This window comes from Nicotiana tabacum, chromosome 15 (genome assembly GCF_000715075.1).
Source record: "Nicotiana tabacum cultivar K326 chromosome 15, ASM71507v2, whole genome shotgun sequence".
NCBI classification, from domain to species: domain Eukaryota; kingdom Viridiplantae; phylum Streptophyta; class Magnoliopsida; order Solanales; family Solanaceae; genus Nicotiana; species Nicotiana tabacum.
This window is the reverse complement of record NC_134094.1, coordinates 118,969,356-118,980,399: the sequence shown is the minus strand read 5'-3', so window position 1 is coordinate 118,980,399 and position 11,044 is coordinate 118,969,356. Positions and strand designations below refer to the sequence as shown.

Genomic DNA, 11,044 nt, shown 5'->3' with positions numbered 1-11,044 from the left:
ACTAGTTAAGTCACTTTATGGACTTAAACAAGCACCCAAACAATGGCATGCCAAATTTGACCAAACAATATTGGCAAGTGGGTTTAAAATTAACGAGTGCGACAAATGTGTTTACATTAAAAACACTCCAGGTCATGAAGTCATTGTTTGTTTATATGTTGATGACATGTTGATAATGAGCTAAAACATGGCAGATATAAATGCTACTAAGTGCATGTTGGCTAGCAAATTCGATATGAAAGACTTAGGAGTTGCTGATGTGATCTTAGGAATCAGAATTCACAAGACTCCACAAGGTCTAGCATTATCACAGTCTCACTACATTGAAAAGGTACTTGACAAGTCCAAGTATTTGGATTTCAAAATTGCCAAGACTCCAATTGACGTGAGTTATGCACTTCAAAAGAATGAAGGTGAAAGTGACTCACAATTGGATTATGCAAGAGTATTGGGAAGTTTGATGTATATCATGAATTGTACACAATCAGATATAGCATGTGCTATTAGTAAACTGAGTCGGTTTACAAGTAATCCCAATCACATACATTGGATGGCAATGAAACGAGTTTTGGGGTATCTCAAACATACCCAAAATTACGCTTTGCATTATAACAAATATCCCTCCGTGATCGAGTGATATAGTGATGCAAATTGAATCACTGGATCATCTGAAGTTAAATCCACGAGTGGATATGTTTTCACAATTGGGGGTGGAGCAGTGTCTTGGAAATCATCCAAACAAACGTGCATCGCCCGTTCTACAATGGAATCTGAATTCATAGCTTTAGATAAGGCCGGTGAAGAAGCCGAATGGCTCCGAAATTTCTTGGAAGATATTCCATTTTGGCCCAAACCTTTGGCACCTATTTGTATACATTGTGATAGTCAAGCGGCAATAGGCAGGGCAGGGAGCGTTATGTATAACGAAAAATCTCGTCATATACGATGGAGACACAATACCGTTAGATAACTACTCTCTAGTGGTGTTATCACAATTGACTACATAAAGTCAAGAGATAACGTGTCGGATCCACTTACAAAAGGCCTATCTAGAGAGGCAGTTGAAAGATCATCAAAGGGAATGGGGTTAAGGTCTAGGACAAGTCATCATGACGGTAACTCTACCTAGCAGACTGGAGATCCCACGAGCTAGGTTCAAAGAGATCAAACAAAGTTATGAATGACGGTTCAACATTGTCAAATAACTCAACCCATTCTCGTGATGAAGACAATGTTTAGAAATCGAGGTAAAGCATTAAGGCTTTTTGATGAGTCAACAAAGCTTAAAGGTTTTTTAATGATTTGCTAAGTCTGGCAGGATATGACCAGATAGTGTGTCTATAGGATTACACGTTTAGAAATCACCTATGTGAGTATGAAGTGTAAGCCGCTTCAAGGGGAATGAAAGTAAAGGCCCATTCTCTAAGCACTCATGAAATCAGGCGGTGTTCATGGCTGAAACGAACACAACCGTGAGAACCATAGATGGTTAAGGATTGATTGTGTGACTTATATTGTCTAGGTATACAACAAAGCTCGACGGTTCAAAGATATCAAATCTACCGATTGACCGAGTATATCCGATATAAGTTCACTACGGAAAGTTCAAAGGGAAACCTACTTATCCAGATGCAATTAATTCTTGCATGTAAAACACACACGCGTCCGTGCATTCCTTTATTTTATAGCCATTCCCCATTCATGTGGGGGATTGCTGGGATTTTAAGCTTGTGTAGCTTAAAGAAGGTGAATGAGAAATGGAGAAAAAAAATATATTTGAGTTTCCCTTGGAAAAGGGACATTGTCCCATATCGGAGAAAGAAAAGGTTTTTGATGGGTATATATATAATTGCTCTTCTTCTAGCTCTTAAAGAGTTAAGAAAAAGGCAAGTCTCGCGCCGTCGTCGCTCGCTCGCTCGGCTCGGCTTCGGCTTCGGATTTGGTCAACGATTGATTGATTAATCTTTTTGGACAAAATTTCTTTCAATTATTTAATTAATTAATTAAATAATTAACGAAAAATTCAATCCGGAACACCCCTTTTCTAACAGCCATGGCTGTTTCTGAAAGGTTGCAAACCTTTTCAGAAACAATGCCAGCAACTTTATAAATAGAGTTTGAATCCTAGAATCTTTCCTTACGAAATTTTCTGAGCTTCTTCTTCTTCTTCTGCACAATATTTATTTTCCAGTGTGTTTTACGACCATTGAATGGTTCGCAGTTCATCAGAGTTTTGGTACCAATACACTGGTGAGTTAAATAGTTCTATCCTGGGAGGATATATTCCAACATCTCGGGTACTTGAGGGGAATAATTTCCTTAAGGACACACTGTGTATTCATTGGGCTCGATTTATTCCTATACTGTTTTTTTTTGTTTTTCAGAATCTATTTCGTTAAACAAGTATTACTAACTTTCTATTTTATTTTTTCAGAAAGTTTAATTATTTATTACAGCAATTCAGAATAATAACAGGAGGTGTGTATTTTGGATTTCCTTTCCATAGTGTACTTTTTCTTAAAGACCTTCGTATAAAGCGCTCTTTACCAAAAGAACCTTTGACTATTGAAGGTGTTTCAATAATCTCACATCCCTCGTCCTGGTCAGTCTTGAAACAATTCATTACACCGTCTGCATGAAGTAAAAGAAAAGCCTATGAGGTGTAGACAAGACATGTTGAGACACTCCTCCCTCTACTCCTATCTCGGCACTTACACTGTTGCGCGCTAGCATGATAGCTTTTTCCTTACTAGTGAAGTCCAAGAATGGTGCATTAGGTCCGGTAGCTCGTAGAGGGAATTAGATTCAGACCTTTCTACAATCTAAAGATATAGATTCTCAGTTTCTAATTGATGTGACGCGTAAAATATAATACTAAAAGCAATCATAATCAAAATATTGGAGCAAACTTCAAATGTAAGCATAGTACTACTACAAGATTAAGATGCATGGATAATGCGCTGAAGAACATAACATCATTGTATAGCATCACAGTCTCACTCTGCGTTTCCATTTATTTTTCTATTGAACAAAGTTATAGCAGTAATTTAAAGAATCACGGGTTTATGAATATTCTATTAGCATAACATAAAGTAACATTTTACACAAAGGATTTTGCCATACTATACATGCAAAACATAAGATGTCCAATTCTATAACCATAGTTAGCCAAATTGGAGATGCACCATGCCAAAGATATACTTATCCGTCGCCCCTCGCACTTAACAGGATCAGTGACCTCTTCTTATTTCTCTTTTCTTGAGAAAATAAAATCCATTATAAAGAAGCTAACAATTTACATCAAACTCCACAGTATTAGGTTTGTTAGACACCCTACTTCTATACAAGGGTAAAGAATGAACTCCAGCTTAATTCACCTACTGACTGCTCCCAGAGATTAACTAACCTATGTTACATAGATGGGCAGGAGGAAAACACATAGTTACACCCTTAAAAGAAATAAAAGTAAAAGTTTAAACTGCTTGAATTGGAGCAGTTTCACCCTTGGTAATCTCTGAGCTTTTGACTGGTGTGCTCGCATGGAACGCTGACTGCCTTGATGGTTCTGCTGTTAGCTTAAGGGAAAGTGGTGAAGGCTCAATATGGCCAGAACCAGCGTCCGCTAAAGTGAGCTGGGACATTCCCACTAGTTCATCTACATTCACGGGTTCTTTGGGGACGGTTGGAATTGGCTTGAGGATCTGATGATGAGATGGTTCTGCTCCTCTATCTTCAGGCACAGGAACTGCATTTGATGGCCAGAAGGAATATGGAACTGGAATGTAAGCTGGGAAGAATGCTGGATATACTGAAGGAATCTCGTTGGTTGAGGTATTTGGTTTCGTTCCTTCAACAGGTTCAGTTGGAGTTGTTTCCATGGATTCAAAATCTGACTTGAGAGAAAGATCTAAGGAAGGGAGTGAATCTGCAAAATCAGTTTCTATTGCTTTTGTTGCAGAAGGTGCTAAGTGTTCCTTATCACTTTCTACTGCTCTAGGTGGGAGCATAAATTGTTCTTCTGGAAGTGGATGGGAAGCATCAGTCCCCTGTTTAACATAACAAAATAGAGAACATAAAAGAAGATCAAACAGAAGTTAGAAGAAAGGACTTTTCAGTAAAGCCTGAGATAACAAAGCATAACATCGTAATCAGGAAGCTCAAGTTTCACATTCTTTGAGATAGGAATAATGCTTTTTTCAAATGTCATAAAATGTGATGGATGACCAAGTAACTAAGAGCGGACATGCTGCAACCACATGTCAGCTCACTTGTTGTGCCTGTGCATCTTGGGGTGGGGCATGCCTATAGGGTCACAATATGATCATTATACAAAGCTTAAGCTTGAGAAGCAAGACAAACCGTATCCGCAACAATGTCAAAAAGGCTGGATCTTCTCTTTCTCCGAGTAGCATTACTCTGCCGAATAAAATACTTCTGGGCATGGCTAGCTACCTGGGTGGGGGTCCTTGATGTCACGAAGTTTCGAGATATACCCCGCCAATCTCCTTTACCCAATTTCTGTAAACCAAGCAGGAAAAGCCGGTGCTCTTCCTCTGTCCATGGAACACCTACAAACACATTGAAGGAGCAAAGTTCACAACCAGCTTTCCTCTGTGCAGCTAAGTGATAAATTTGCCACACAAAGTTGGAGTTAATAATAAAACTCCATAAACAAATCATCCCAACTAACAAAAACAAGATCCAAAAAGTTAGAGAAAGCCCCAATTTATAACGTAAGTAAAAAAAAAGGAACTTTCTACTCCTGAAAGCTATTGTTTAAGAAGACATGCCATCAATTCTCAACCATCTCTGCACAACTCTTAAGAAATTGAAGATTGAATTTTAGACACAGATTTAACTTTCTTCTCACTGCACCAAATCAAGAAGGTAAATGGCATCATTAGTTAAAAGGCCACATGCTATATCCAATCATTGCATTGGAGAGTGAGTTGAAGATGGATATTTGACAGATTGATGAGAAAATAATTGCAAGAGCACATCAGTTCTTTTAGCAGCCGCAGTCAAAAAAAATAATGCAGCTATCATGGTACTGTTTAGACAGCATACAAAAAGACAATTGGATCAATGGCTTGCTATAAAATTTATTTCTAAAGAACAACAACATAGCTACTATAAGCGCCACCAGTGGGAGAACATTCTGGGGTCTACCATGCTGTTCAAGTTGATACTCTAGTTTTACCAACTTGGCAATCCATCGTTCTCACATGCATTACAGTAAGAGGACTAATGTCTTGATTAAGGTCAAGATAATATGGACCAGCTCTTCAGTTCTCTTTTTCAGTAGTTAAACATCAGAATAGGGAAAGCTAGCAAATTATATAACACATAAATCGCAACGAGTACATTTGCATCAAGTGAAAAAGATAGGTGCCCTTTCAATCAAATGCAATAACCACTCAAGAAGAAATGTATCAATAACTGCTTTCGACATCCACTTTTTTCTTGTTAACTGTTGTCCAATACCGAAACTGATGAATTTCCTACAGTATCAAGTACTATAGACAAATTCACAATTTTTGCTCAATTCCATCCCTACCGCTCCAAACATCTTCCATCTGAAGACCATCACATTCATTAATATCTGCAGCAGGAGGCAGTAAATCCTCATTTCCATACATTTTCTATCATCAAATTTGAGTCATCAAGAAGGAAAAAGATAGCCAAACATGACATAATCGATTTAGTTAAGCTCCCCTAGAAGAGTCATTGACTGAGAGGCGGCATCCACCCTCATGGCTAACTAGCAGATAATTGATGTTTGGAGTGTGATAAAGGTATGAAATCATTCAATATATTGCGAAGCATGAAATAGAGATAGAGGACAACTAAAAGGTGGAGTAAAGATTTGCATAGAAGGCATGCCTTAAAAGAAGGAGAAAGCAAAAGAAAGGTTCTAGAGGAATTGCAATCAGACTTCCAAGAAGGCAGCTGGTCTTTACTCTTTGGGGCAACGTTATTAGAACTTTTGATTTTGATTTAATTGGTCTACATGTTGAGATGATGAATATGACCTCAGAAATTCTCTTTCATAAGTTGACAAAAATCAACTTCGTCAAGACACCAGTGAATATCTAAGTATAGGCATATAAGTCACCTACAACTTGACAGAAACAGAGAACAAATTTTAAATGAAGAGGTAAAGGTTGCTCAGTTCTCAAAATACATAATCACATAGATGTGCAAAAGTGAGAAGACAGAAATTAAAGAGAATATGCCAGACATTACCAAATAGTTCCCCAGAAACATTTTTCTTTTTCAAAAAAGGAGAAAAAAAAAGAAAGAGATCTTCCAGTAAATCACTTATTCTGAACTTTGAAAGTAATTGGATTACCAAGTGTGAGTATCTAGCCGACTACTCAACTTTGACACTGACTGCAAAAGAAACGGAATGCAAGTATACATATACTAAAAGTGCTCCCTTATTCACTCTCCTTGAGCCGAGGGTCTATCGGAAATAACCTCTCTACCCTCAAAGGTAGGGGTAAGGTCTGCGTACACACTACCCTCCCCAAACCCCACTCGTGGGTTTATACTGGGTTTGTTGTTGTTGTTGTTGCACCCTTATTCACTCATAGAAAATTCAACCACCAAAAACATGCAACAAACCCACGTTGACCTAAAAAGATTTCATCTCCTTAAGCTTAGGAACCCCAAAACCATTAAGAGTATCCCTCATTGGCTAACGGAGTGGGTTGCCGTTTCCTTATATAGCCTTCGGTAATCCTCACCTTATGAGCTAAATTTTGGGATTAAGTTAGGCCCAAGGTCCATTTTTCTTTAGATGGTATCAGAGCCATTACACCCATCCTTATTCTTGGTTTACCCAACGGTGGGACCTCATGTTATATTGTCCACAATCTGGAGATTCAATCTTTAGGAGTGTGCCGGGGTGTTAGTGTGTCCCGCATCCGTTGAGGAAATGAGTTGTTCTCTTAAATAGTCTAAGGACAATCCTCACTTCATGAATTAGCTTTTAAGGTTGAGTAGGCCCAAGATCTATTTTCTTTACAAAAATTGAATTAAATTATTCTTTTATCAAGCATAAAAGAAACAACAAAAATACGAAGCTGACACAAAACACATAACATAACAAGTTTGATTGTCTGAATCTTAAATGCTGTGCAGTACTCAAAGAATTCATTATAGTCACATATCATGCACTATGTAGACCTAATCATCCTTCCTATCCAATTCAACTACAGATGATGAGTCAAATAACTTCAAATGCAAGGGGCGATGCGTATAATAGCACACGAGCAAAATCAACAAACATAAAACTCAAACCATTCTAATTTTTCTGCCAAAAAAAAAAAGGAGGATACAATAAGGAAAGAGGGGAAAATATGAAAAGTGACTAATTCTCTGTCATGCTAGTAGGTAAACCTAGTCATCCTGCCTATCCAACTCAATTACCAGATGATAAGTCAAATAGGTTCAAAATGCAAAGAGGGGAAAAACGTAAAATTGTAAATCACCTAATCAATTAAAGCCTCAATCACAAACGTAAAATTGTATCCATACTCCTCTATTCAGGCCTGTGCCTAGATTGGTTAGTCCCAAAAAACAAAAATCAATTAATCTTTAAAAATTCCTCATAATTGGACTAATTTTACTCTTGCTGCAACATTCTTTCTCTTTTATCATGTCGAGACTAGCTATATTTGGGAAATAAACAAAATCAAGAACAGTAAATAAACTTCAAATATCAATTTCTTGGACCCTTTTCGTTTCAATAATCAATAAAAAAAAGAGAAAAAAACGAAAAAAAGATCAAACCTTTTTTCCTTTCAAGTCGTCGATTAGCAGAAATAGAGGCATGCGTATTGGGATCATCAGAGAGGTAACCATCAGGCAAATGAGGAACATCAGAAGAAGGGGAACCTGGCGGATTAGGCGAAGAAGAAGAATGATAAGAGTGAAGAGAAGATAAATTTCCCATGCTAGCACTTTTCTTCATGATCGACCCATCTGTAAGCCGTACACCAAATAGCCTTACACCTCCACTTGCTCCGCCGCTGCCGGAGGAACCACCGACACCGCCGGTGGTGGCGCCACCCCTGGTGGTGGGACAAGTCCGGGAATTGTGGCCATTGTTGTTGCAATGGGAACACCGCCGAGTCATGGTAAATTGACTCGGCGATTGGAGTTTTGGATAAGATTTTTTTTTTCTTTTTTCGATAATTATGATTAGGAGTTTAGTTTGAACTTTGAAGGAGAAAGGTTTATAAATGGTGGTGGTGGTGGATAAGAATATGCGAATAATAAGGTGGTGAGAGATAAAAGAGGTAAAGAAAGACTTCAAGTTTGTGGATGGGAGTGTAGAAGAAAAAGGAGGCTTTCTTATTTTTCCTTTGACTTTTTTGGTTTTTGTTTTTAGCAAATTAAGATTCACCACTGCTAATTAGGCGTACAAATGCATATTTAAAAAATGATTAAATTAAGCGAATCATACCGTATTGAACCGATTTTTAGATTTTTTTTAAATAAAATCATAAGTTTTTATATAAATTTACAATCGTATCAATAATTAGGGTATGTTTTTTATTTTATAAAAATAAACCGAAAAAATACCGAACCGTACCGAATAAATTTACATATGAAAAATATATTTATATATTAAGTTAAAAATAATAAAGTACTAAATTTTTTCTTGGGTCATGGAATTATGAAAATTGTTACAAGTCAATAAGTAATTAAGATCAAAATCCTAATTCCCAAACCTGTTATGCTACTCCTAGTGAAACTAAATTATTTTCAGCATATTCACTAGCAAGACACGAAGTATACTAACGATTATGAGTAGCAAACTACAATGTATTGAATATGTTTCCTTTTGTATGATTTAGATTTATCTTTTTGAGTATTTAATCTTCTATAGACTTTATTTTTGAGTCCAGGCTTGGTTAATATCTTTCTATTTGTGTGATTTATCTTTTCTTTGTCTTTGCGTAATTTCTTTTACGCAGCGGTAGAGTAGTTGATGGATCTATGCTCTAGCCATGTCACGACCCAAAATCCAACTAGTCGTGATGGCACCTAACCCAACCCGCTAGGTAAGCCAACTTTCAACTATCCAATTCCAATAATTATTATTAAAGTAATTTAAGTAAATAAAGATCTTAATCTTATACATTCTCCAAGAACTGATAGTACAAATCATGAGCTTCTAATAATAGAATTTACAAAGCTGATATGAAGTAAATACATCTTCTGTTTGAAAAGTACATAAACATAGTTTTTATAATCTAAGGCTACCATGAACAAGAGGCAGCTACCATAAGAACGTAGGTGCATCTTCAAATCCGGCAACCATCGAGCACAACAACAACAACAACCAACATGTGCACGCAATGTGTAGAAGTGTAGTATCAGTACAACCGACCCCATGTACTGAGTAAGTAACAAACCTAACCTGGGGTTGAAAGTAGTGACGAGCTTTTACCAAGGTCGGGTCCAAAACCAATAGTCCACCACAGTCCATAATAACGTAAAGCAAATAATACAAGAAGTAACTCAAAAATAAAAATGCTCAGCTAAATTATGATTTCTAAAAATTGTTCTTTCTTTCAAGTACATCAGTGAAAAAAACCAAATCGTTTACCGAAGTTGCCAAAAATATGAATAAGTGTGAAAACAATAATTTTCCGAAAATCCTTTCAAAAATAGATGAGTTGTTTCATTCTCTTTTCAGATAATCCGTGTAAAACAAATGCATCACTATGCCCATCTGTCAACATGTGAGAGAAATCATGAACGATGTGATACTGTACATCATGAGAAAAATACATCTCCATGCTTGTATGTCATGTGTGCATGTCAATGCGATGCAACTCAATAATAAAATCATATGCATACTTTCAGAGTATTATTTCACTCATTCCTCCCAGTCACTCAGTCCTCACAGTCACTCAATCCTCCCAATCGCTCGGCACTCACACTCAGTAGGTATATGCGCTCACTGGGGGTGTTCAGACTCCGGGGGTGAGACTCTGGAGGGGCTCCTTCAGCCAAAGCGCTATAATCTGCACGGACAACTCACGTGCTATAATAATATCTGGATCCGCACGGACAACTCACATGCTGCACGGATAACTCACGTGCTATAATAATATATGGATCCGCACGGACAACTCATGTGTTATAATAAAGCCTATAAGGCTGCTGCAGGCGGGAAACCCCGATCCACAAAATAATCCTCACAATCAGGCCCTCGGCCTCACTCAGTCATCAATCTCTCCAGTCTCTCTCTCATGGGCTCACAATGTCATGAAAATAACCCAAAAATGATGATATGATGTGTCAATAAATAATAACAGAGACTGAGATATGATATGTAATGACATGAAGATGACCGAGTATAAATTTTTAATTTTAAACAAATAATTCACAGCAATATGACCTCTGTGGGTCCCAATAATACTGGCACAAAGCCTCAACATGATTTTTAATATGATTCTCGGCTCAATTTTTTAGCACATAAAACTATATAGAAAATGCCAAAATTATTTGACTACAAAATTCCATGGAAATAATTATGTCATAATTTCCATGGTGCACGCCCACACGCCCGTCACCTAGCATGTGCGTCACCTTCCAACAATTCACATAATACATATATTCAGTGTTCATACCCTCAGCTCCAAGATTAGAAGAGTTATTTACCTCAAACAAGACGAATCCAATGTCGAGCAAGCTAAACAATACTTCAGAAATTCCATTCTGCGCGTATCAACTTCCGAACGGTTCGAATCTACCACAATTTAATTTGATTCAGTCCACAAAATTATAGAAATTAATTCCATATCAAAATACTAATATTCTCCACAAAAATCCAAAATTACATCCCAAAAATCACCCGTGGGGCCTATGTCTCGGAATCCGACGAAACTCACAAAATATGATAACTCATCGAATTATAAGTTCAACCATACTAATTTCACTCAATTTCGACTCCAAATCGATGTTTAAAACTCAAAAATTCGTATTATGAACTTTAGGCCAACACCCCTAATTTCCTCTTTAA

The 11,044-nt window shown here is 37.2% G+C and overlaps 1 protein-coding gene across 1 annotated transcript; it reads right to left on the bottom strand.

Moving 5' to 3' along the window:
- Positions 1 to 3,225: 3,225 nt before the first annotated feature.
- Positions 3,226 to 8,328, bottom strand: LOC107772806 (transcription factor MYBS3). The gene is made up of 3 exons (XM_016592277.2): positions 7,798 to 8,328; positions 4,360 to 4,568; positions 3,226 to 4,046 (listed from the first exon to the last, which is right to left on the bottom strand). The coding sequence occupies exons 1-3, from the start codon at positions 8,141 to 8,143 to the stop codon at positions 3,474 to 3,476; spliced, it is 1,128 nt and encodes a 375-aa protein (XP_016447763.1). The 5' UTR covers positions 8,144 to 8,328; the 3' UTR covers positions 3,226 to 3,473.
- Positions 8,329 to 11,044: the final 2,716 nt, after the last annotated feature.

Coding starts and splice junctions, on each gene's coding strand:
- LOC107772806 (XM_016592277.2), bottom strand. CDS start 8,143: ATGACTCGGCGGTGTTCCCATTGCAACAACAATGGCCACAATTCCCGG. Junction 4,569..7,797: donor ACGACTTGAAAGGAAAAAAG/GTTTGATCTTTT, acceptor ATGTGTTTGTAG/GTGTTCCATGGACAGAGGAA. Junction 4,047..4,359: donor TTGACATTGTTGCGGATACG/GTTTGTCTTGCT, acceptor TATGTTAAACAG/GGGACTGATGCTTCCCATCC.